The following is a 26,015-nucleotide window of genomic DNA, read 5'->3' as shown; positions in this document are numbered from 1 at the left end:
AGCTGGATCTAGCACATCCATTATTTCAACAAAGGCAGTTACTGCGTGCATTGTGCCAGGCCCTGTATTCTGGGGCTATGGGATGAATGGGCATTGGCCGTGGCACTGGACAGGCCCTCCAGAGGTGGGTGGCTGCAAACCATACACACACCTTACAGGTAAGGCATATGTAACCAGCAGGGGGCGTGTTACAGACAAAGGTAGGTGGTCAGGGAAGGACAGGAAGTTAAATTCCAGCCTTCTTTGTCTCTGCTGTCCCCAAAAAACAATGTAAGTGGATCCCTAGTCACTTCTGGCCCGGGATCAGCTGGCCTGAGTTGTCATCTGCACTGAGGCCTCTGTTGCTGCATCTGTGGAATGGGGATGTGGCCCATGGAGAAAATGAGTTACATGTGGGGAAGGCCTTTGGGAATCAGGAAAGGGTGTTTCCATGTGAATGCGGTGACACAGAGGGACTTCTTACCTCCTAGGTAGCCGGCTGGGGGAGCTCTGTAGGGGCGGTTCCAGCACAGCCCAGCTGCACTGCTAAGGGAAGGAAAACCAGAAAATCCCAAATCAGCCAATTTTGCACAATAGAGCACAATGTCATCTTATCAACAAAAGTGGCAATGAAGTCAGAGAATCATTCTCTCGCTGTCCCAGAAGCTCAGGCACCACCTGGAGCGGGTGGGAAGGATGTCAGTTATACCCACCCAACCCTCTCTCTGTATCAATGTGTCCAGAAAGGTAGGTCGAGAAGTGACAGAAGCTGTTACCATGACAACCCCTTCCCTAGACACACTCCATCCTGAGACAATACTAAAACGTCCACTTCTTAGTGGGCCTGGTTCCTTGGTCACTGGAAGGGGGAACCCGCACATCACCATAGTAACCAGGACTTTAGCCTTGCCTATTTTTCACCTCCCTGGGGAGGGTCTAGGCCCTGTAACCATAGCAACTACTCAATAGTGCATCTCCTCTAAATAAAAACACCTGGTTGGTTTGGTCCATGGCCCTCCCACGATGGAAAAGGGGGAGATGGTTACCATGGTAATGCCAACTGGGTGGCTACGGGGGAGGGGTTGGGAAAGAGGCGTTTCCCTTAGCCATCCGTGTCCTTGGGGCTGGCCCCTTTCTACCTGAGCCCTAGGTGAGATTGCCATAGTAACAAGGAGGGTAGGGGCAGAAGGACCACCAGGGATCTAGGTTACCTTGGCAACCTCCTCCAGGCGCAGGGACAGGGGAGTTTTGGGGCCTCATAACCACCAAGGTGGAGTGCAGGAGGAGTTTAGGGGGGGTTTCAGGTTGGGGGTTACCATGACGACCGACCGGTGCCAGGAATCAGGGAGAATGGGGGGCCATTGCTGAAATCACCGGCGGTGGCCGCCCTGTCTGTCAAAACGGGACAGTGACTGTCGAAGAGAGTGGTACTGGGGTGTGGAGCGGGTTACACTCTTTCTTTGGGGCGAAGCGGGAGCGGGGGGCGGAGAGCGGCCCCTTCCAAAGTCCCACTCTCCGACCCGGCGACCCCCGCGCCCGGGCCGGGGACGCGCGGGAGGTCCCCGCGGTGCGCGCCCCCGCCCCGCCCCGCCCCGCCCCGCCCCGCCCCGCCGCCCCGCGCGCCGTCGGGGTCGACCCGGGTGGGCGAGGCGCGCGCCCGGCCTCGCTCCCGTCCCGCCCCCCCGCGGCCCCCGCCGAGCGCGCGCGGGGGTTGGCGCGGCCGCGCAGGCGCGCGAGGCACAGCGGGCGCGCGGGCCGGCCCCGGGGCCTCCATGATGGAGGAGCGAGCGGCCGCCGCGGTCGCCGCCGCCGCCTCCTCCTGCCGCCCGCTCGGCTCCGGCGCGGGCCCCGGCCCGACGGGTGCGGCCCCGGCCCCTGCCCCGGCCCCTGGCCCCGGCCCGGCCGGGAAGGGAGGCGGCGGCGCGGGCAGCCCCGGGCCCACCGCGGGGCCGGAGCCCCTGAGCCTGCCCGGGATCCTCCACTTTATCCAGCACGAGTGGGCGCGCTTCGAGGCCGAGAAGGCCCGCTGGGAGGCCGAGCGCGCCGAGCTGCAGGTGAGCGCCGCCCGGGACCCCCGCCCCCCGCCCGGCCCGGCCCGGCCCGGCCCGGCCTCACCCGCCGCCGCCGCCGCCGCCATCTTGGAGCAATGGCCGCCGGGACGGCCGGGGGGGCGGGCGGGGACCGCACCGGCCGCGGCCCGGACTCGGGGGCCGCCCGGGGGGCCCTGAGGGCCTCCGAGCGGCTCGAGGCGGGGGCGCCGCCGGGGACCGGCGAGAGAAGGGGCGCGGGGGCCTGAGCCGGGGGGAAGTGAGAGCGGGAGCGAGCGCCGGGCCGAGGGGTTCCGCGACTGGGTTCCGCGGGTCACCCGAGGGAACTCGGCAGAGGGGGATGTGGCCCCTCGGAGGGGCCGCGTCTGGGAGCGAGCGGAGGCTCGAGGATGCCGCGGGGCTGGACACGCACACGGTGCCCAACCAGGCGCTGCTTGGAGGTGGAACCTGATGGGCTCGGGTGGGAAAGAGGGGGTGTCGTCGGGAGAGCAGGTCACGGGCCGAAGGGAACCAGCGGAGTCGGGAGAGGAAGTCAGGAACTCGGGAGGGGGTGTGTTTCGGAAAGTGGGGGGCGGGGGACTGAAAGGGAGGAAACTTCGGGGAGCCTGGACAGGTGGCGGCAGAGTCCTGGGAGCCGTCCCAGGGGTGGAAGCATGGACAGGACAAGGCCATGCCCGTGTGGAAGAGCTTGAGAGAGACAACTCCAGTTTGAGGGTGTGGGGGATTGGGGGTGATAGTCCTGAGCTGGGAGGTGTGTGTAGGATGTCAGGTCGCGAACTCTGGAGTGGATTGGAGGGCGTGTCAGTTATGTCCAGCCTGGAGATGAGGGCAGTGAAGAGGAAGGGGGGGGGTGGCAGGAAAGAAGAGGGTATGAGGTGTGAGGAGGCATCTGGCAAGGACCCTGGGGGAGATGTGTTTAGGCAGTTTCTGGGGAGTGACCCCGTGGCTTGTGGGACAGCTTGGGAGAAGAGTATGACCTGGGATGATATTTGGAAGAGTGAGGAGCTGGACTGGATTTGGGGGCCTGGGGAAATGTGGGTCTCTTGAGAAGGTGTCCAAAAGAGCCTGGGCGTCAGGTTTGTGGGGTTCTGAAGGAGTTCGGGGACAGGCGTCAAGGGGTGTGAGGGTTCCTGTGCTGGTGTCAGTACCTGCTTCCAGCAGCACACCTTTCCCCTCTCGTGGATTTTTCTTCTGAGCAGAGGTGACTATCCAAGGAAATAGCTGGAGAGCGTTTTGCCCATAGGGTCATAGAGAGCATCCCACTGTTCTCTGGCCCCCACTGGGCTCTTAGCTGTGTGGTAGCTGAGACTTGGGGTTGAGATGGGAGAAGAATACTTGCATAAATGCTCCTCAATTTTGTGTCTCACTGTGCATCTGGAGCTCTTTCCCCGCATACATGGTCGCATGGTCTCCATACCCCACTAAGTAGGCAGGGCCGTTGTCATTGTCCCCACTCAGCAACAGTGATGGTAGCTGTCATTTATTGAGCACATATTACGTGCCAGCCACTGTATGAAGTGTTTTAAGATGCATGGCTTAATCCCTGCAACTTTCTGAAAGGGTCGGTGATATTATGCTCCTCCTCCTTCCCATCTTTTTAAAAATAATCAGAAGAGGAAATGGAGACTTTGAGAGGGTCAGTAATTTATCCAGAGTGACAGTTTGTGGGGGCAGAGCTGGTCTGTGGGCCTTCAAGCCCAAGCTCTGTACCTCTCGCTACCCCTTCCAGATGCAAAAACTTCCCAGTGAGCTCAGTGGCCTCCTCAGAGTTGTCCAAGCTGTCATAGCAAAACGGGGGTGAATCTTGATCTCCTGAACTTGGTGCCAGTGCACCCCCCACATTACCACCTCTTTGAATTGAGAAGAAAGATGTGTGTTTATTCTTGGAGTTTGAGAGGAACTTGTGGATGGCACCCGCTTAGACTCTGTCTTGGGGCAGCGTTCTGTTACATAAGTAAAATTCAAAGGTCTCGGAAGGGTGTATAGCCAGATACATGGGAGTGAAAAGGGTATCTGCGCCCCCCCCACCCCATCCCTTTTCTCCCCAGCTGCGAATGCTTTTGCATGTGAGCTATATGAGATCATACGTTCTGTATCATTTTTCGACTTTTTGCACACAGTCATGTGTCTTGGGGTTCCTTTCATACCAGCACAGAGGGCTCTTTCTGGTTCTTTTGATAGCTGCGTTCCACAGGATGTTTGTGCCATAGCTCATGTTCTTTGACTCCCGTTGGTGGCCTTTTATGTGGCCTCCAATTTCTTCCCATCAGAAACGGCTTGCAGCATCGATCCTCGTATCCCAAAGAGAACGCAGCAGCTTGAGGGGTGGGGTAGGATGGATGTGTTTATGAAACGGTGAATGGTGCTGCTAAGTTGTCCCGTGTCTACACTCCCATCAGCCTCTTTTTCCAGATCTCTGCGGGAGCACTTATCACTTACAGAGGTGTGACTTCTCCCGTGAGATCCGCTAAGACCCAGACTGTGTCAGATTTTTGATGAACTCGGAATACCTTTTCTCCCAACAGCTGAGTCTGACTGCTCCTGGCAGCCAGTGCTCAGCAAGTCTGTGCTGAATGCCAGAAAGGCAACCCCAGAGGTCCTGTTGTGGGGGAGAGATGGGAGCATGGAGTGGTGGTGGAGATGTGGCCTGATAAGGAGCAGGACTGCCAGGTTGGGGGGGTGTCCTGAGAAGCAGGTGATGTGGTTTCTGCCCTCAGGAACTTCCAGGCTCACAGAGGAGGCTGCAGAGATGCTACGTGTTCATGCACACTTGCATCCTGATTCTGTGACCCTGCCGACAGTGGGTGGCACTTGTGGGATGGAGAGCTCTTTGAGGACAAGAGGAACTTCTTGGGGGGATCTGAACTGGCCCTTCATGTGGGAGCGTGTAGGAGTGTAGTGCCAGCAGAGGTGTAGGCGGGCCCCTCCCCTCTGCCTGCCTCATGGGGACTTTGAGGGCTCCGTGGGACTCCTTCCTGCCAGGAGGCACTGATGCTTGGGAACGAGATGGGAGGCCAGATGGGACCGAACCGGGACCCCCTCCGGAGGGACAGCGACAGGAAGATGGGCAGCAGCCCCTGGGAGACAGCGCCGCTCAGTCTCTGGGGAAGGAAGCCTTTGAGAAGCTGCCTGGCTAGAGCCGAACAGCCGGAGGAGAGGCGGTGTCTCAGAATGGTTCTGGGGGTGTGTGTTCTAACAGTCTGGCCAGGGGGAATAGCAGTGGGTGGATTTGGGGTGGGCTAGAGAATGTCCAGATCGCAGGCCCTGCCGACCCAGCAGGGCACTCCTTGGGCAGCTGCAGGGCGGGAGCGACCGGCCACCCACAGTCCCCCTTTTGGTGGGATTCCTCGGACTTGGAACACTTCAGACAATACTTTGGTTCTCCTTTCTCCTTTCTTTGCCAGAGGAAATGGGAAGGGGACACCAGCAGGGTGGGCGCTTGAGTTTGCATCCTTAGGAGATAGATGAGGGCCTGGCGTGTGGCACGGAGAACATGGGACACTGAGCAGTGGGGAGACTGGTTGTGATTCCGAACTCCGCTTTCTCCCCTCCGTGGACCGCCAAGGCTCACCATGTGTTTTCAGTCCTGCCTCTGGATTGCCCCGGATCCATTCATTCCCCCGCCAGCGTCTCCTCTGGGCCGCTGTCACCTCTCTGTGGGATTTCTGGGATTGACTCCTCCTGTGACTGGCCTCTCTGCCTTTAGCTTTGTTACCCCTCCCCCCGCCTTTTGGAGTTACCTTTGTAACCTGCAAATCTGATTGCTTCCCTAGTGTGCTTAAAACCCTGCAGTGGCTTCCCCTGTGCTCTTGGGGAAAATTTCAGACTCACTCACAAGGTCTGAGGTCCTTTGTTAGGCCCACATGCTTCTCCACCCTTCCTTGCTTACCCTTTACATGTTCTGATGCCACCACGCTGGCCTTTGACAGCTCCTTCAGCCCACCGTGGCTCTCGTCTCTGTCCTCTGACCATGCACATTTCACTCCCCTTCTCACCAGCCTTCGATGCTGAACTCCTCCTGCCTCCCAAAGTGGGTGGGGCGTCCCTCCTCCCATGACACCCTTTCTCCCTCTCTGTGGCCAGGCACACTCTGCTAGTCAGTGCTCCTGCTCTTCGGTCCCTCTCCTTCGTTGCCCAGCGCTCGCCAGATCTTCGCGGGCGGTCACCGGCAGTGTGGGTGGCTGCCTGGCCTGCTGGATGCCCAGGGGACAGGGAGGACAGGGAGCCAGTCACTGCAGGCTTTTGTCTGGGGAGAGGCCTTTTCTTTCCCTTGCCCCCACCTTCTGAGTCACTGACAGGTGATTTGGGTGACTGATAAGAGACACAGAAGACAGACATTCCCACTTGAGAGATGTTGCTCACAGGCGGGTATGCCTGTCTGGCCCTCGACTGTCATAGGTGTGTGTGTTGCTTTGAAGTGCAGAAGGAGAAAGTAGGGGGTGTCCTGTTCTCAGGGCCAGGTGAGCTGTATTTTCCAGGGCATGCCTCGTGACATATTTATTTATCCATTGTTTGCCCCACACCGCCTGGTGCGGTTCTCTGTCCTCTCTCTGTAACAGTGTCGGATGCACAGTTGGAGCTGGATCAGTATTTATGGAGGAAACGACCGATGGGTGATACTGTGTCATGCGTGAACGCGTGTCTGTCCCTTTATATTTTACCCAAAGGAAGCTGCGAGGCAGTCATGCCTGCAGGATAAATCCCTAGAAGCAAAACTCCTAGGACAAAGGAACGTGCATTTAGTATGTTTATGAAGAGGTCAGGTTGCCCTCCTGCAGGGAAGAGAGTCATTTCATGACCCCGTCAGCAGTGCGGGTTGTCCTGCCGGCCAGCACTGGTGTGACTTGGCTCTGTTAACCCGGGGAGAGCCTGGTCTCTGGAGCCAGCGGGCTGTGCTTTGGGCATGTGGCTGTTCAGTGCTCCAATGCCTGGGGCAGAGGCCAGGGCCTTGCAGCCTCAGGAGAGGGAGAGCTGTGTGGGTGGACACGGTCCTAGTGAGGCTTCGAGCTTGTTCCCAGCCTGGACGAGGTGTCTGGGGCCAGACTGGACCCCGGGGCAAGCTCGTGATGGCGGGATTGGCTCCTGGGAGGCACAGCTACCGGGGACAGGGGCTATAAACTACAGATACCCCTACTTGGTGGGTCTCAGGGCCCACAAGAATCCTGGCTTCCTGAACAGGGCCCGTATCAACCTGCCAGAGAATGGATGGGGACAATAAAAATGCTTAGAGGTAGGAGCTGGTGTTTATTAGCCTTCGTCTGTGCTAGGCCTTGGAATGACAGCAGTGGAACACGTGGGCAGGCACTCTCAGGAGCCCCATTTTGTAGAGGGGGGACAGTGGAGACTCAAAGAAGACTGATGACCCGCCTGAGATCAGACAGCAGCTAAGTGGCCGAGCCAGGCCTAGTGCTCAGGCTGGAACAGTGGAGCACTTGGGGAGAAGCCCTGCACTCGGGCTTCCGGAACATGGTCAGGGGCCAGGATCCTGCCTTGAAGGCCATTGGTGCCATGTCTCCAAACGACCTGTTGACAGACTAGAGCAGACGGGGCCGCCCTTGCCAGCAGACAGTGTGAAGTGGTTGGCAGGGGCCCCGGGTCAGGTCTGTGCCACGTCTCCCTTCCCCTGGGCAGACTCCAGCGGGCCGCTTGTCCCCACAGTGGGGGCTGAGTGGTATCGCGGTTGGATTGGAACGGGAGCCAAGCCGAGCCACCCACTCTTGTCCCTGAGCTCCAGAAGTAGCTCCCACGCCTCGGAGACAGATGCTCTGGTAGAAATAGTGAGATGCCACCTCCACCAGCACCTGCCTGGTGTGGGGGAGGGCGGGGCTGAGCATGCCGGCCTCCCCTACCTTCGCCTCCAGCACTTCTCCCCAAAGGGCAGGGACCAGGCTGGGCCCATTTTAATTTCTGGGCCTAGGGGCTCCTCTTCAGCTCTTTCACCAGGCTGACATGGCAAAGGACTGGCTGTAGGCCCAGTGTGCTCTCTCCTGGTGCCACTGGGCCTGGCTCATGTCTTAAGGCCATGGAAGGGCTGCTGTATGTCAGTCACTGCGGGGCAGGGTCTGGAGCTGACTGGACCTGAGTGAGTGGGGGACTCTCCTCAGTGATCTGCTCTCCTGTTTTGCACTCCCCTCCGACCTGTCAGGCTCAGGTGGCCTTCCTCCAGGGAGAACGGAAAGGGCAGGAGAACCTCAAGACTGACCTGGTGCGGCGGATCAAGATGTTAGAGTATGCGCTGAAGCAGGAGAGGTGAGCCCTGCTGCCCTGCTCCTGCCTCCCTGGGGCAGTCTCCGGGCAAGAGGCAGCTGGATCAGGTGGTTGCCCACCCCTGGTCCCGTGGGTCAAGGCGAGGCAGACAGGACAAGGCGGGAGTCGGGATGCCTTCTTGTCATGCTCTCCGCCGTGATGGTGGCCCCGTCTCACCTGTCCCTTCCGGGGCACACAGGAGGCTGCTGGGGGTGGGGGTGGGAGCACTTCTCCAGGGACAGCTGGAGCAACCCAGTCTGCCTGACTAGGAAGAGTGGGCACTCACGATGCGGTGCCTCCAGTGCCAGGCTGCTTCCTGGGGAGGCAGTTCAGCTTCAGATTGAGGAGGATGGAGGGCGGAGGCCCAGGGGGTGAGGTTCCTGAGGTGAGTGCTGGCCTTGTCTAATTTTCTGTCTCTTGTTTGTTAATCATTTACTTTAGAGCCAAATATCATAAATTGAAGTTTGGGACAGACCTGAACCAGGGGGAGAAGAAACCAGATCTGTCGGAACAAGGTACCCCGCTCTGACCCTCACCTTCCCTTGCAACAGTACTGGATGTGCCAGAGTGGACAGGTGTGCCGGTGGCCACCTCTTCTCCACCTTGCTCCCCGCAAGCAGAGCTGATGTGGGCTGGAAGGGGTTGAACCCCACTCTGACAGGTCTGGCGGGGAGGGTAGTGGTGAAGAAGACCGTCCTGCCTGTGTCCTTCTGTGAAGTAGAGACAGACACAAAGGGTCCCTTTTGGTGTAAGCCCCTGGAACAGGACTCAGTTCCCCAGCAGGGAAGCGAGGAAGAGAGTGCCAGGTACATGAGGGTGTCGCCTGGGAGTGAACAGGGAGCCGTTGGGGTGACCGGGACAAACTGTGAGCCTCACGAGGTGGGGGCCTCTTGTCAGGGCCTTCAGTGCCCAACTACTGGGGATTGTTGTCCTTCGTGGCAGGCTCTGTGCCAGGACACAGTTCTCAGGCCCCGGCTATTGTTTATTGGTGTAGCTTGGGCACCCCGCCAGGCCAGAGTAATTGTCCGATAAACATTTGATGAATCAAATAAACAGATTATCTCACTTAATCTTCACAACAGTCCCAAGAGGCAGATGCTGCTATTATTAACTTCATTTCTCAGAAGAGGAAACTGAGGCTTAGTAAACTGACCTGCTGAAGGTCACGCAGCTAGGAAGTGACAGTGCTGAACTTGAACTAGGAGAGTCTGCCTGCTCCCAGAGCCCACCAGCTCTCTGCACAGCATAACAACTAGCCCTGAGCCTCAAGATGGCGGAGGCGGGTGGTGGTTTGGGGACTGACCCAGTCAGGAGGCCAGAGGTGCAGAGGGCAGGGCAGGTTTCACATACTCTCAGGAGATGATACTGCAGGACTCGTGATAATGACTGACATAGGTTGGAGGGCGAGGGGTGCGTAGTGGTACCCTACGACGTGGCAGTGCCCTGCCTCTTCTCTCCATCCTGCAGTCTCCAATGGCCCGGTGGAGACGGTCACCCTGGAGAATAGCCCGCTGGTGTGGAAGGAGGGGCGGCAGCTTCTCCGACAGTGAGTGTGCAGAGGGCTGAGGGGGGGGGGCGGGGGGGGCGGGACATGTTTGGCTTTGGAGATTAGCCTGAAGCCTTCCTGTCCTTTTTGGGGACACTGAACTATCAGGTTCCTGGCTGCCATGGCTGAGCTGGCCTGTCACCCGGTGGGTGGGGCCTTGCCTGATAGTTGCATTGAGGAGGCAAACATGGGGCACCGCCACTCTTGGGAAGCAGCCCCAAATGCTTCTGTGACTTCTTTCCCCAAGGGTAATGTTATTTTTCACTACCAACGAGACGTGTGTGTTCAGGAGACTTGGGAAATACAGGGAAGCACAAAGAAAACAGAAAAAAATCACTCATAATCCCACCACCCAAGGGATTTCCTGCCCTCGTATATACATCTTGGCTTGTGTCCCTTCCATGGCTGTGTATTTGTGTCTGTGTTTTTTATTCTTTAAACTTTTTAAAAATTTTTTTTGCATTTTGAAAGGGTAGGTTTATTAGGAAAAAGGAAAAAAAAAAAAAGGCTTGCACAGATACAGGTGGGCAGAGATGCATTTGGAGGGGGCAGATTTAGTAAGAAGAGGCACCTGCATAGACGGTCTTAAGGCAGATCTGCTGTTTTGTGTTTTTTAAAAGACAGGATTCCCCTCTGCAGTGCTGTGTGATGCACTCCTTTTGTCAGATCCGTGGATATCTTTCACATGATGGTCTGCCTTGTGGGCGAACCAGAACTTTTCTTTAGCCCTTTTTGTGTATTTGTTTGAAGTGGTTTTTGTAGGCAATGTGACAAACAGCAGGAAGTTATCTGTCCATACCCTTGACTTCCTTAAGCTAAGTATTGGAAGTGCATTTGCTCCCTTAGTACACGAGAGGACAAGATAGCTGGCCACATGCACCACGTGCCTGCCACGCATCTGGCGCTGAGCTAAATGCCCTGTGCGCACTGATTCCCGCATCCTCACAGATGAAAACCAGGTGCAGAGAGGGCCTCTTTTTGCTCAAAGTCACACAGCTTCGGGGGAGGGTCTGAGATGTGGTCTTAGGAGTCTGCCCTAAAGCCCCCTTCAGCTCATGCTTCCCTTCCCGGCCCTTGGCTGGGGGAGGGCGAACCTCAGATCCACACCCGCAGGCCCCGGGGTGAGGCCGCTGGTGAAGGCCAGTGTGGCCCTCCGGTGCTGGCAGGCTTGCTGAGGGACAGGCAGGGTCGTGGGGAACAGAGTGGGCTGAAGGAGCTTCTTGAGGACCAGCCAGAGGCTGTGTCTCACTCCTTTTGAAGCTGCACTTGCCTTCAGTTGAAGTTGTTTTAAAGCTTTTAGACCAGTCCCAGCTGGCTTCAATTTTTAAAATTGCACAGTTAATCAGTACTCATTTGTAGGAGTAGAATAAATTGTACAAGCTCCACTGACAGTCCCTGATCTCATTCTCGGAGCTCTCTTCTGCTAAGTTCGGGCCTGTGGGAGGCGCTGCTCGCGGCATGTGTGACTTGTCCTTACCACGTCAGTGAGCGTATGTTCCCTTTTTTGAAACAGACACTTGAATTGTACAGAACACATAGCTTAGGATTTTCCTTTCAGCCGTTTCTCATGGTCCTCTCTCCTGGGCACTCTGCTTCGCTTACTTGCTGCCCGGCGTCCCCATTACGGGACGTGTGGCTTGGCCCGGCGCTTCGGCTCTCCCAGCCAGCAGTGGTGGGACCAGCTCTCTGCGGCCACATCCTGCCCGCACGTCCCGGCTCCCACTGAAAGCTGTCTTGAGAGCGAAAGAGCGGCATCGGGGTCAGCTTCCCTAAAAGCACTGGCCTGAGGTCTGTGAAGGCTGTACCTGTCCTGCCTCCTTGCAGGTACCTGGAAGAGGTGGGCTACACAGACACCATCCTGGACATGCGCTCCAAGCGTGTGCGGTCCCTGCTGGGCCGCTCCCTGGAGCTGAACGGGGCGGTGGAGCCCAGCGAAGGCCCCAGGGCTACACCAGGTCCTGGGGGGCTCAGTGGTGGGGAGTCGCTGCTGGTGAAACAGATCGAGGAGCAGATCAAGAGGTGAGGCGCAGTGCATGTCTGTCCTCCTTCCTCCCGAAGAAGACCCATGTCGGGAAAGTCAGCAGTGCTTGGGAGGCTCTGGGGCCCCCTCCCTCCTGGAGTACGCCTGGCACCTTTGTTCTGGGACCCTCTGTCCCTTTGTGGTGGGGGCCCCTGGATTCCGGTCTGGGTCCCCTGCGGCCTCGCCAGTGTGCTGTTGTGCAGCAGAGCTCATCTCTAGGTGGTCCTTCTCCCAAGGCTCAGGCCTGGTCACTGGCCACGCGGAGGGTGCCCCTGCTAATGGCAGACCCTGGGCCATAGGCCAGGACCTTTGGGAAACACAGCGCCCCCCTCAGGAGCTCTTACTCCTCCGTCAGTAGTCGTCGTCGTCGTTCACCGACATAAATGACTGAGTGTGGCGCGACGCTGGGTGCTGTGAGGGTGGAGGTGGAGGGACGTGCAGTGGCAGCAGTAGGCCTAGTCTTGATGGAGGGCCAGGAGCTCCTCGTGGAGGTGGCATTGGCCAGACCCCGAAGGGAAGGCACAAGGAGGAGCTGGAAGGAGCGTGTCCAGACAGTGAGACCAGCAGGGTAAAAGTTCTGTGAGGGGAAGACTCAGCATGTTCCGGAAGCCCCAGAGCGCCAGCGTGGCTGCACGCAGCGAGCACGTGGGGCTTGTGGTCTGTGGTGAGGCGGAAATCTCAGGAGTTAGATCAGACCGGGCCTTGAGGGTGTGATAAGGAGTTTGGATTCTACTAACAGTTTGGGGGTTAGTGGTTTCAGCAGGTTGTCACGTGGGATAGTCTGCTTCAGGCAAGGGAGGTTGGTGGGGGGAGTCCCACGCTGTCCAGGTGAGAGGTCTGGGGGTGAAGTGGTCAGCTTCTTAGAGGTTTTTAGGTTGCAGTTGACATAATGTAAAAGATCGGGTGAAGGTGAGGGAGAGAAACTAGGGGTGTCTCCGGATTTGGTTTGAGACTGGGTGGGGCAGTATTGACTAAGATGGAGAAGGTGAGAAGTGGTTTGTGAGGGCCTGTTCCGGACAGGTGAAGTGTGAGGTGCTGTGATGACACCTTTCCCTGCACCCTAGGGTGTGGAGCCGCCAGCCCGGAGCTGGGGGGCAGGCATTTGACTGCTAGACTCCCTGGTTCTGCCACTTGCAGACAATCTCTGAAAGCCGAGGGACTCTGGGAAGAGTGTAAGTGTCACAGAGGAAATCCAAGGATGGAGTCCCTGGCTTAGGGGGGCCCAGAGGAACAGAGGAGGCCGAGCCTGCAGCCAGTGCTGGGAGCAAACCTGAGGATGCTGCGCGGCTGAACCCAAGAGAGGAGCTGTGGGGGAGGAGGGGTGGCCAGCAGCCAGAGGTCAGGTCTCTACCCTGCGCCCTGGCAGTTGACAGCTTTCCGGAGCACCAACCCACTGGCAGTAAAGGAGGATGTTTGCATTCATTTGAGCTTTGGAGTCCATCGCTCTTTCCTCCCCTGGAGTCAGAGTAGGCAAATAGCCCCTTTGCTAGAACCGGCCATCCAACTGGAGGCATTGAACAGAGGGCCAGGAGGTGGAAACAGGAAACCCAGTTGCTGGGGGAGTCCCTGCTAGGCTGGCCGTGGGCCTGCCTTTGAGGAGCGACCTGTCCCGCGCCTGGGGGTAGTCTCTGCCACTTGCCTGACCTGCACTGGTGGTTTGACCAGGACCTCGGGGACAAGGCTGTCGAGTCAGCAGCACTTCTGTCCAGCTTTTCTTCTGACTTGGCACGTAAGGGAAATGTGTGGTCAAGGCTGAAGGCTCTTTAGACCGCAGGGTTCCTGGTTCAATGAGGAGTTGGGCTCTGTCATGGGCCAAATGAGGGTTTGAGTTGACTCTGGAGCAGAGGGTGGGACCCGGGCCTCTAGGGATCAGTCAAGGCTCCCTGGGCCAGAGTGGGCTCAGTCCCCCGAGAGCTGGGTCCAGCCTCTGGCCAGCATACTGTAGTGCCCTCCTATGTGGGCTTTGTCACCTGGCAGGAATAATGTGCCCTCTGCCCTGCTGTTGTGGACAGGAATGCGGCGGGCAAAGATGGCAAAGAGCGCCTGGGCGGCTCGGTGCTGGAGCAGATCACCTTCCTGCAGAACTGCGAGGAGGAGGACAGTGATGAGGACGACGAGCTGGACAGTGTGCAGCACAAGAAGCAGCGCGTGAAGGTGAGCCGGGCCCCAAGTTGTGGCCTTCCTCTGCCCCTTCTCCACGTGGACCCCTGTTCTGCGCATCAGCCTCAGCACGCCTCTGTGGGTAGGGCCTGGGGCCACACTTGGCACCTCTGTCCCTTTTAGAGGCGCCTGGTCTTCACTGTCAGGGCCACACCGGTGTCCTGGACTCCCCCATGCCACTTCCTCCGTCCTCCCTCTTCCAGCTCCAGGCGTCTTTTCTGGGCTCTGTAAAGGCCTGCACCAGCGCCCTGCGGCGCACTCTCCAGCCCGGCAGGTCCGCTTGGACAACGTGTGGGATGCCTGGGCTCCAATCCCCTGATAGTGAGCGCCAGGCTGGGACTGTGTCTTCTCGCTGTTCTCTCCCCGGCATCCTGACAGGGTGTGGGGGGTGGGTTCTCTGTGAGGTTTATAAATTGAAGGGTGTGCCTGGGCCCTGCGTTCAGCCTGGGTGGGACGGGGGGCTCAGCCTGGTGCCAGCTTAGGGGCTAGGTGGGGCTGCGTAGGATGTGAAGGTACAGTCTGCCAGCGGTGCCCAAGGGGTACAGTGTGGATGGCAGCTTGGTCTGGCGTGGCAGCACGTCCTGACATGCCGTGGGCGTGTCTGTCCACTGAGCATCCATTTGGGCTTTCATGCACCTGCTCTGTGCCGGCAGCAGGACGGGGGCACACAGGTGTAGTCCCCAGTGTAGAGGAGCTCGTGGCTGGCAGTCGACTTGTGAGTGGTCACCGGCAGAGGGCGGGACACGTCCCCACAAGGGGGGATCTGCGGCAGGCAGCCTACAGAATTCTGTAACCTGGTCTCCCCACAGAACTCCTTCCCTCCTTCGGCCCCACTTCAGACACTCCTCCTCCAGTTGTCTTCGGACTGGCCCTTGCTTCCCTTCCCCACAGGGTCTGGCGTCTCCCCTGAGGTCCCCTGTCCTGAGCCGGACCCCTCCTCCCTTTCTGATCAGGGGGCTCTGTGCAGCCTGCACTGGCCTCTGCTGGGTCACCTGTGTTCCCAGGTGACTCAGCACTGGGCCCCCCAGGTGAGGTGCTCTGTGAGCACTCTGAGTGGAGGGGATACGCAGAATGCAGGAATTGGGGTGAAGGGAATGCCAGGTGCCTCTGAGCCTGGGCCCTGTGGTACTACTCCTGTGTCCAGATTGCCTGATCCCACCTGCAGTTGTAGGGGTTTCATGCTCTTTTGAGGTCTTACCTCAGCCACGTCTCAGAGACTAGCCCACTCCTCGCTGCTCCTCCCATCCGGACCATCGCTGACTTCTTATGCCGTTGCTTGTCACCACTCTCATCCTGCTGTCCTGTGGCTGCCCCTGTGGGGGCCTTGCGCCTTCACAGGCCCCATCTCCACACAGCAAACCTGCAGTGAGGCTTAGGAGGTGGGAACCCAGACATGCATGGCCTCCTGTGACGCCGGAGTGACCGCTGGCTGGCCGCCTGGTTTGGGCACGTGGTTCTCTTTGTCTTAGCTTCCGTTTCCACAGTAATCCCTGTTTCTGGATGATCGAGCATTTAATTAAGAGGAGTTTACGCACGGAAAGCCCTCGGCGGCTCTCAGCAGCGCAGTGAGCAGTAGCGGCTCTGCTTGTCCCAGGCAGATGTGCTTGTGCTGGGCCCTCTCGTGGGCCCATCAGCGCTCCCATCATGGCCCCCACTCCTGTAGAGCCCCGGCCCTGGCCTCCCCGCCATACTGTGTCACCCTAAACCTGAAGTTTCCAGGAAGGGCAGAGGAAGGCGCCGGGTCCCACACCTCTGCTCCTCCCATGCAGCCAGAAACTGGCCTCTCATGATGCCTGAGAGGTGTTGCCTCAAAGTCTTACCCTCCTGACCTAGCTTAAGGTAATGGGCCTGTGGGAGGGTAGGCGGCCCTGTCCCCCAGGAGTTCACAGTCAGGCAGAGGCTGGCCCCATGGATGCCCAGGATGCAGCCAGGCTCCTTCTACCCTAAAGAGATGCTAGTTGAGTGAGTGGTCACCCAGATCCCAGGGCTTGGTGGGTGGACTAAGTTCAAATACCAAGATTGCCTTTTTTTTTTTTTTTTTTTAAAGATTTATTTATTTATTTGTACAAGCACTGGGTACAGTCAGGAGCGCAGGAGGGTGAGAGAATTCACCAGAGCCAGAGCAGGGAACAGAACAGGCAGACTGACGAAATACACTGCTGAGGGGAGTAGCAGGTGCGGCAGGAGAGGTCTGCGCGCCATGTGGGACCCTCACCCGGTGGCTGGGGAACGAATTGGCGCTGCAGAGGCTGTGGGCAGCTTGGCCACCCAGTGCTCAATTGCTGCACCACCGGGGAGTCCCCCAAGATTGCCTTTGATAATTCTAGAACACTCTTGAGCCATCTAGGTGCAGATTTGGAGGTTCCAAGTTCCCAAACCCTGGACGGTTCTTTGGGGGAAACGTAGTGCTGCTTAGCCATAAGAGGGTACAGGGCCTTCGGCACGAGCCACTTTGCCAGGCTGTGTGTTCAAGGTGTCGGTGTGGAAGCTCCTGAGTGTATGGGTCAGGGAGTCAAGAGACAGGCTTGTGCTGCTGCTTCCGTGAAGAGGACTGAGGGAACTCAGCACTGTCTGGGGAGGGACCGTGCAGCTGCGCTCGCTCACAGCAGCGCATGCTTGTTGTCTGAGGACAGAGGTCCAGCCAGTGGATATGGCTGGGGGCCCGGGCAGCACTCCCTGACCATCAGGCATGCCTTGGACCTGGTGACCTGCAGCAGGGGCTTCACGCTGCTCAGCCTTAGTCCCCTCCTGCACATGTGGAAGAGTAGTGACCATTGCGGGGTAGTGATGAGGCAGGAGGCGCTTGTTCAGTGTCTGGTGCATGGAGACTGGCTCAGGGTTCGACCAGTGTTACTGCTGCTGCCATGTGCAGATCTGGCCCTCTTGCTTTGTATGCCACTTTAAACACAAATGTATCTCACCCCAAGTAGGAAATCCCACTTTTCTTCATGAGAAGTACTATGCTGGGGCGGGGAATGGGGTGCAACCGCTGGGGGGGGGCATCATAGCTACAGGTGGAGGAGGAACGGGTTTCGAATGTCAGGCTGGGGAGCTGACTCCCATCCCTGGCCCTCTCAGTCTGCAGTTCACGAAAATTCCCAGCAGGGGGAGCACTGGGCATCCCCAGGGAGCTGGTTTCTATGCTGCATTGGTCTAAGGAGGGCAAAGCTGGGCGAGACCTGGGCCAGGAACACTGTGTTTCTCTGTTCTCAGAGCCCCGGGTGGGCTTGCGCTCTGGGCCAGATCCCCCTGACCAGGCTGGTTTCCTCCATGCCCCAGCTGCCATCCAAGGCCCTGGTGCCTGAGATGGAGGACGAGGATGAGGAAGATGACTCAGAAGATGCCATCAATGAGTTTGACTTCCTGGGCTCAGGAGAGGACGGGGAGGGCTCTCCAGACCCTCGGCGTTGCACCGGAGACGGGACCCATCACGAACTGGGTGAGTTGAGGCTCTTCCGACCAGCCTTTCTCACCGAGGGTGGTGGAGACATCTTGGGTCCTACCCCTTCCACACATAGCTGCCTGCAGCTGTTTCCTGTCCATGTCTCCACCGGACGGATATGCTTCCGGAGAGGAGCGTGGCCAAGGAGCACAGAAGGCCCAAGTCACGGTGGCCAGGCCTCTTGTCCCTTCCCTAGAAAATCCCCATGGGGGTGCCGGCAGGCCTGGCTCTTCCTGCGCAGGCCTCCAGCCCTCCACACAAGCGTACAGGTCTAGGCGGACTGCAGGGAGGGGGCAGGATGAGGACCTGCTCACAGCCAGAGGGGGCGAGCAGATGGGGCAGAGCGTCTTCCTCCCATGACTCTGAGCTCTCAGGCCCCGGGTTGTGTGGGCTGAGTGGAGACAGAGGCCCCGGCAAGGCAGCAACTCACCCACAGCCCCGCGGAGGGTCCCAGATCATTCTGTCTCAGCCCATTGCGGATCATTCCTGGTGCGCCCTGGGGCCAGGGCAGGCCCATACGTGCAAGAGAGGCTTTGGGGTGGAGAAGGCGGCACATGCATGTGGCTGGGTTGAACTGGGGGGTGACTTCTGCCCTGTGTCCTGTCCCTGCAGAAAGCCGGCGAGTCAAACTCCAGGGAATTTTGGCTGACCTACGGGATGTGGATGGGCTGCCCCCTAAAGTGACCGGCCCCCCTCCTGGCACACCCCAGCCCCGGCCGCATGAAGGTAAGAGGCCTCCACCCGTCCAGTCCCGCGGGGCCCGTGGCAGAGGGAGGCTGCAGAATTAAGCCCAGGACTCCTATGTCCTCAGGGCCGAGGCCCAGCCTCCAGTCTGCAGGCTCCCTGTCCCAAAAGTTGGTCTGTCTGTCTGTCTCTGTCTCCCTCTTTTTGTCTGTCCTGCCCTGTCTCTCTGCCTGTCTCTCTCTGTCTCTTTCTTTCCAGCTGTGATTCTTGATCTTATCTTCTCCCTGTCTTTCTTCCTCCCTCCTTATCTCTCTCTCTTGGCTTCTGTCTCTCTCTCTCCCCCTGCGCCCTCTGCCCCTTCCTGCCCCTCCCCCTACCAGGTTCCTTTGGCTTCTCCTCAGACGTTTTCATCATGGACACTATCGGGGGCGGGGAGGTGAGCCTGGGGGACTTGGCAGATCTCACCGTCACCAATGACAACGACCTCAGCTGTGATGTAAGTTCTTGGGGTGCCCCACCTCTGCAGGTCCCCATCGGCTATCTCTCTCAGGGCCAGCACTTGCTAAGCTCCCTCCTGCACTTAGCACGGCGGTGATGTGGGGTGGTTCAGCAGCCCACCATGTTTTACAGCGAGGGGCAGGTAGACTTGCAGGATCACTGAGCACAGAGCCTGGAAGACTCTGGAGCCCTTGTTTTTTGTTTTTTTTTTTTAAGATTTACTTTTATTTATACATACAAGAGCTGGGATGTAGACCAGAGGTACGGGGGCGGGGGGTGAGAGGATTCACCAGAGACAGAGTGGGGAGCAGAACAAAGAGATTGACTGGAATCCACTGCTATGGGAAGCAGCGGGGAGACAGGAGAGGTCTGCTGCGCCATGTGGGTCAGCTTCCTGGCCAGGTATTGAACTCCTGCTGCAGTGGCTGCGGATAGCTTGATAGCGCTGAGACTTGAATCCCTGCGCCACCAGGAGCCCTTATCTTAATTGCACTGCCAGGCTTCTCAAGGCCACACTCCCTCCCTCCCTTGGTGCATGCACCTCAAGTCCAGGACCCACCATGGTCAGGGAGGTCACCCACCCTCTGTGCTGGAGGGCTGAGTCTAAATACAGTGTCAGGAGAGGGGCTCTGGGCTGGCAGCAGCGTGGTCTGCGCAGGAGGGAGGACAGAGCTGACCTTTGCGGAGAAGGTGGCGTCAATCCAAAAGAAGCCAAAAGATGAGCCAGTCTGGGGTGAGGGCCTGATGGTGCCAGGGGACTGGAAGGGAATGATACCTGAGGCCTCTGTGCTTAGAACCAGACCCATGGTGGGCCCTAGACATCAGGCACCTCCAGAGGGGCCTGAGGCAGGACACACCCCACGCTCTCAGCCGGACCTCAAGTGGTCGGTGACGCCGGTGAGATCGGGAACGGAGCGGAAGGTTTGAGGGTCCTGGTTCATTCTGTCTCTGCCCATTGTGGATTGCTTCCCAGTGCACCCTGGGGCCAGGGCAGGCCCACATGTGCAAGAGAGGCTTCGGGGTGGAGAAGGCAGCACATGCTTGTGAGGCTTTGCACTCTGGGCCAGAGCCCCCTGACCAGGCTGGTTTCCTCCATGCCCCAGCTGCCATCTAAGGCCCTGGTGCCTGAGATGGACCAGTGACCATGAGGACCCTGCCACTGGGCTCCTTTGCTCCCCTGAGGGAGGGAAAACCAGACAACGGCAGATTCTCTGGCTCTGAACAACTGTGGCAGAATGATGACTGAGGCGGGGCCCTTAGGACAGAGATCTTGGGGTGTAGGGCTTGGTCAGGTGCAGACCCATTGATCTGGGGTCTAGGTACTGAAGCCTGCATGGCAGTTTGCTCACCTTTTCTGAGGGGCCCTCCCTGGCTCCCCAACTTGGAGATGACACCACCATGCCCCAGGCTGTGTGCGGGGTCTCTGAGATGCCCCCAGAGGCCTCTGGACTCCCCTCCCCAGCCCTGCCCGCTCTGCTCTTGTCCCCAGCACCAGCGAACCTCCTGTTTCCCTGAGACTTCCTCTTGACCTCTTAACCTCTCTCCCTGCAGCCCGGGCTTCCCTTGATCCCAGCCTCCCCTGCGATGCCCTGTCATCCCCCCTGCCCCAGGCCCTACCGTTGCTCCCCATTTCTTTTCAGTTGAGGTGCAGATTTGCTGAAGCTGGCTCTCCAGGGTGGCCTCTCTGCCCTCGTCTGCCCACCCCCACCCCCCTTTCTGCTTCCTAGCTGCCTCCTGCCGCAGGTCGGTTTGGATACGCAGTTTCCCTCCTCCGTCCCTCTCCTTACCTGGTTGAGTCCTGCTGATTTGTCATTCCCCCAGGAAAGCCTTGTGGACCCCACAGAGGAGGGCAGGCTGCCAGTTACCCCCCGCCACCCTTCCCGTCCCCCGTGCCAGGAGTGTGTAGTCGTGTGCGCTAGTAGGATGATCTGATCGTCTTCCTGGCCCCTCTGAACTGGGGGAGCCCAAGGGTTCCTGCTCACCTTTGCTCACCCAGTCCCCACATGTTGTAGGAACTTGTTGAGTGAGAGACGAGGAAGGGGAGAGCGAGGCCCATTTTGTGAGGCTGTTCCCCAGGGCTCTGGGCCAGAAAAAGACGAGTCCTTGGGGTCCTGGGTGCCGGCGCTGGCATCATATCTGTGGGACTGGCGGGCTGGACGGGAAGACACTGAGGCAGCTCCCCTCCGCCCCTCCAGCTGTCTGATAGCAAGGATGCCTTTAAGAAGACCTGGAACCCCAAGTTCACCCTGCGCTCACACTACGATGGCATCCGCTCTCTGGCTTTCCACCACAGCCAGTCAGCGTTGCTCACCGCCTCGGAAGATGGCACCCTCAAGCTCTGGAACCTGCAGAAGGCCGTCTCGGCCAAAAAGTGAGGGCCACGGCCACAGGGGTGGGGCACAGGGCAGGGTGATGGGTAGGGGAGGCTCGGTGACATCTGGCTCCTCTTTCTCTCCCTAGGAATGCTGCACTAGATGTGGAACCTATCCATGCCTTCCGGGCTCACAGGTAAGGAGGCTGTCAGCCCACCGCCATCCCAGGGAATCATGGCAGGAGGCGGGGCAGCAGAAGGGCTCTGAGGCCCTTCCAGACCCTTCCTGATTCTCAGCACAGCCCCTTGGAGGAGGAAGATGACAAGGGGGTGGGGACGGCAAGGGCCAGACAGCTTGCCTCGTGGCACCCCTAGAGCCCTGGCGCTGAATTCCTTTGGGCCGGAAGCATCCTAAATGCTGACTTGAAGGTTTGGGGGAGAGGGCAGCAGGAGGGGTGAGCACCGAGTTCTCTATCCCTGCCCCCACCCTCTGTGTCCTCCAGGGGCCCTGTGTTGGCAGTGACCATGGGCAGCAACAGTGAATACTGTTACAGTGGTGGGGCTGATGCCCGCATCCACAGCTGGAAGATTCCAGACCTCAACATGGATCCTTACGATGGTTATGGTGAGGACAGGCCCCGCCCCCCTCCTCTTCCCTCATCCGCACCTGCTGGGACCCTTCCACTCCATCAGACCACACCATGCCTAGCAACATAGGTGCAGGGAGGGGCACCAAGGCTGCTGTCGGGCCCAGCGTGGGCCAGTGTGGCTCAGCCTGTGGTGAGGGGGGATAAGATGAGGCTAGAGTGCAACAGAGGAGCAGGCCTCATGGAGTAGCCAGTAACCAAGCCGGTGACTGAGCCCACTCAGAGTCAGCGCGTCGCCGGCACATGCCAAGGGGACACGTGCTCAGGGTGTGGGGCACGGTGTATTGAGTGGGGCAGAGAGGTGAGTGAGCAGGTTGTGGAGAGTTTGCTCTTCAGCTTGGGTGCCTCCAAGAGCTGAATGCAGAAGTGAGCAGACTCTTCTCCTCAGGGCCTGTCCCTGCCCGTCTCACGAGGAGCCTTTTGATCTCATACACTGTGTGCCATCCTGTCGTGGCAGAGTTCAGGAACATGTAGTTTTCTGGAGAAGTGCCTCACCCTGTGAAAGGTCAAGGGCCAGTGGGTGTTGGCCGGGCCTGACCAGAGCCCCCCATGTGGATTCAGTGACACGGAGGCATGGTGGAAACAACTAGAGGACTTTGGGGGGACCGGGCTTTGGTCAGAGAACACTTGGACGGAGGGCAGGGCCACTCGCCGGGGCCAGGCTGCACAGGGTCCCCTGACCACAGAGCCACCTGTTTCTTTGCCCCAGAACTGAGTGCTGAGAAGTACATCTCAGGTGTTTACTTTCTGCCAGATACTACTCTGGGCCCTGGGGGCACAGTAGTAAACAGAGGGAAATCTTTACCCTCTGGAGAGTCCATTTCTGGGGTACCATCAGTCCCCCAGAATGTTCCCAGAAGGGCTAGTGGACAGCAGTGAGCAGCTTCTGGGCACAGGTCCCAGGGGTGGTGGTTCTTAGGGCACGAGGATTCTGGCTGCGCAGCGTCAGCCCTGCCGCCAAGGTGTGGGCAGGGCTGGTGCTCTGGCCTTTCAGGTTGGACAGGCAGCCCTGACCCAGCCACTTCCTCCTTTCGGTGGGTACAGACCCCAGTGTGCTGAGCCACGTCCTGGAGGGCCACGCGGATGCCGTGTGGGGTCTGGCCTTCAGTCCCACCTCCCAGCGCCTGGCTTCCTGCTCAGCCGACGGCACCGTCCGCATCTGGGACCCCAGCAGCAGCAGCAGCAGCCCTGCCTGCCTCTGCACCTTCCCCACAGCCAGCGGTGAGCTCACACAGGCGCCTGGCAGAGCTGGAGGCCCAGGCCAGGGTGACTGGTTTCGAGGGCCCGCCCTCAGGGCAGGACCCGCTCTGTTAGGCAGCTTTCCTCTCTCCCCTCTGCCCTCAGATCACAGCATCCCCACCTCAGTGGCCTTCACCAGCACCGAGCCTGCCCACATCGTGGCCTCCTTCCGCTCTGGTGACACCGTCTTGTATGACTTAGAGACTGGCAGCGCCCTCCTCACGCTGGAGTCCCGGGGGAGCAGCGGTAAGAAGCCCTGCCAGAGGCTGGGATCTGAATGCCCCATTTCCTCCTGTGGCTTTGGTGACTGGTGCCCAGTCAGCTGAAGGTGGCTCCCCTACCCACTTGGGGCTCTGAGCAGGAAGCAGATAAGGCTCAGGCACTGCCCAGACAGACAGCAGTGTCTTGGGAGGGCTGAGAGGGAAGATGGCCAGGGCCTGCCTGGTGGGGCAGGCAGCACATGTCCATGTCCAGCAGCTCCTTCCCACCCTGACGAGGGCACAGTGCTGGTCGGACAGATGGAGCTCTGGTGTCCTCCTACCATCCAGGCACAGGGCAAGGCTTTGGAGATTGAGGTTCTCCTCTTGCTTTTGTCCCGGTCTCCCTGATTTCCCCCGTTTCCGTCCAGGTCCCACTCAGATCAACCAGGTGGTGAGTCATCCAAATCAGCCCCTCACCATCACTGCCCACGACGACAGAGGCATCCGCTTCCTGGACAATCGGACAGGTGAGCCCCAGCCTTCCCGCCCAGCCCCTTCAGCCCACCCACCTGTGCTCACGGAGGCCAGGGGTGAACCATCTCAGAGGGCAGAACCCCAGGTCGTCCTGTTGGAGCATCCCCACCTACTCAGATCAGGTGGTGCTCAGACTGGAAAACAACCTGCCCTCCCCACCTCCAGGGAAATCGGTGCACTCCATGGTTGCCCACCTGGACGCGGTCACCTGCCTAGCCGTCGACCCCAATGGCGTATTCTTGGTGTCAGGAAGTAAGTTGGGGCCCTCCTGGCTCCTAAGAAAGAGACCTGGGCACTGGCCCCGAGTGGGTGCTCTGGGGGCCCTCTACCGCTAGGGGTGGTGGGAAAGTTTTCCAGCAGGGGCCAGAGCTTCTTGGTGGGCGAAGTAACATCACCGTGGAGACAGCAGCCCCACGCACCTGCGCGCAGCACAGGGTCGGGTCTGCCTAGCCTGCACGTGTCCTGGGGGGCAGGTAGGAGGAGGGGCAGAGAGAAGCCACACAGCTCCCTCTCACGGCCTTGTGGGTTGTAGGGTTTGGACTCTTGGTCCCCGTAAGGATTTTCAGCATTGGGGTGGGACTTGGATGGAAGAGGGGGTGAAGGGTACGTGCTGGCAGCCTGGGGAGGGGAGGCCTGACCCCATGAACCCACCATAGGGAGAAGGGGCTTCCACATACCCCACTGACCTTGGCAGGCCCCATGTAGGGTGTCAGGGAGCAGGTGTGTGCAGGGATGGAGAGGGCCCAGTGGGCTTGCAGCCAGCGCCCCCAGAGCCGCTGTTTCCAGGGAGCACGGTGGAGGGGTGATCATGAGGTCATGTAGCTGCTCACTCTGGCACTCAGGACAGGGGTGGGCAGAGCACCAGCACCCGCCTGACTTCTCAAGCACAAGTCAAACCCCCAACCCCCACACCCCCTCATCCCCTGTGGCCAGAGCCCCCAAAGCCATTCCAGTCTCTGGCGTCCTGTTCCACCTCTTCTCCCATGTGGTGGTTGCGGTCACATTTTCCCCCCAGCCTAAAAGGCTCCTCCCACACTCCCTTGGCCATTCTGCCTTCACTCACCTGACCACCTGAGTTACTCGTTTTCTTGTTTACTGTCTCCCCTCCCCCACCACCCGTGAGTGGCAACACCAAGGGGCAGGGAGATTGGCCTGTTCCATTCTCTGCGCGCCTCCCCCCCCCCCCCCCCCGCCCCACGTCCCTGGTAAATACTTGCAGACTAGATGGAAATGACGGCGGGGACAGAAGGTTCCTTGCAGGCTTATGGCCGAGGTCACTGGGCAGAAGGGGGCAGAGAAGAGGATGGAGCCCCTGCCCAGCTGAGGCGCTTCCTGGGATGGGTCTGAGTGAGGAGGCGGGGCCCCCAGGGGTGTCTGGTGACAGCACCCCCTGCGCGTCCACCTGCGTAGGCCATGACTGCTCTCTGCGCCTGTGGAGCCTGGACAACAAGACGTGCGTGCAGGAGATCACGGCCCACCGCAAGAAGCACGAGGAGGCCATCCACGCCGTCGCCTGCCACCCCAGCAAGGCCCTCATTGCCAGTGCTGGCGCCGATGCCCTGGCCAAGGTCTTCGTATGATGCCCGCCTGGCCCCGCCTTGGTCACCGAGCTGGCTGGGGAGCGGGGCTGGGCGGCTGGGACTGAGGTGAGAAGCTGGGTGGATGGGGGTCTTGACCTGGCAGGGCAGAAACACCTTGCTTCCCCTGCCCCCAGTGGAGGGTGCAACGTCCCATAGCACAGCTGCAGTTGGGGCACCCTGGGCTTTCAGAGAAGGAGACCTGGAGGGCCCCAGGCGCCACCTGACCCCTTGTACGTGGGGACCGGTTTGTGGAGGTGGTGGTCCAGCCTCCTTCCCTGTCACGCAGGTCGCTCCGCCTCTTCCTGCTGGCCTGGGGCCTGGTGGTGCTAAGAGTCCTTCCCCAAGAAGGCAGTTTGGGACGCAGCCTCCCCCAGGACGCACCCTCCAGGATGGCCCTTGGGAGAGTCCGCGCGGGACACCCGCTCCTGGTCTCTGAGCTGCCTTCCTGGGCCAGCACGTCAAGGCTGGGTGTCCTTAGGGGTCAGCTTTTCCAAGATGCCAGAAGGTGCCAGGCTCTCTGAGCTCTCCATCGTCCTGGACCGGGGTGGGAGCTGTGCTGGGAGGAACCCCAGCCACCATGCACGGGGACTGTGGGGAACCTTGGGCCAGTTGAACCACGGGCTGTCCTTGGTGGGGTGTGGGGCCTGATTCGCCCCAGAGGCACCTGTGGTCCACTGCTCTCCCCTCGAGTCCCTCTACACACTACCCAGCGCCTCCGGGCCAGTAACTGCCTGGGAAGCCGGCAGGGCGCCAGCTCCCGAGGCAGCCCTCCATGGGCTTGCCCGATGGGAGAAATGGCCTTCTCTTGCTCCTCCCTGGGGCACGGAGGGTGGGGTGGCGTCCCCGGACCCTCCAGTACTCCCTGTATATCTGTATAAATA

The 26,015-nt window shown here is 59.4% G+C and overlaps 1 protein-coding gene across 2 annotated transcripts; it reads left to right on the top strand.

The window, feature by feature from the left end:
- Nucleotides 1-1,751: 1,751 nt before the first annotated feature.
- On the top strand, nt 1,752-25,248 carry STRN4 (striatin 4; the record flags this gene model as incomplete). 2 transcript variants are annotated; one of them, XM_084257541.1, is made up of 17 exons in its annotated part: nt 1,752-2,033; nt 8,173-8,276; nt 8,715-8,788; nt 9,741-9,819; nt 11,644-11,838; nt 13,852-13,993; nt 17,279-17,438; nt 18,054-18,167; nt 18,527-18,621; nt 20,819-20,994; nt 21,084-21,131; nt 21,438-21,559; nt 22,626-22,802; nt 22,926-23,066; nt 23,449-23,547; nt 23,720-23,806; nt 24,965-25,248. In XM_084257541.1, 17 exons carry the CDS (start codon nt 1,752-1,754, stop codon nt 25,132-25,134), a joined length of 2,265 nt encoding a protein of 754 aa, XP_084113667.1. In that variant the 3' UTR covers nt 25,135-25,248. The 2 variants fall into 2 exon arrangements, with proteins under 2 accessions (XP_084113667.1, XP_084113666.1); XM_084257540.1 differs by having other exon boundaries at nt 18,506-18,621.
- Nucleotides 25,249-26,015: the final 767 nt, after the last annotated feature.

Source organism: Talpa europaea, assembly GCF_964194135.1.
Source record: "Talpa europaea genome assembly, chromosome: 16".
In the NCBI taxonomy this organism is placed as follows: Eukaryota; Metazoa; Chordata; class Mammalia; order Eulipotyphla; family Talpidae; genus Talpa; species Talpa europaea.
The sequence above is the reverse complement of the archived record's forward strand: the minus strand, read 5'-3'. Positions and strand labels throughout refer to the sequence as shown.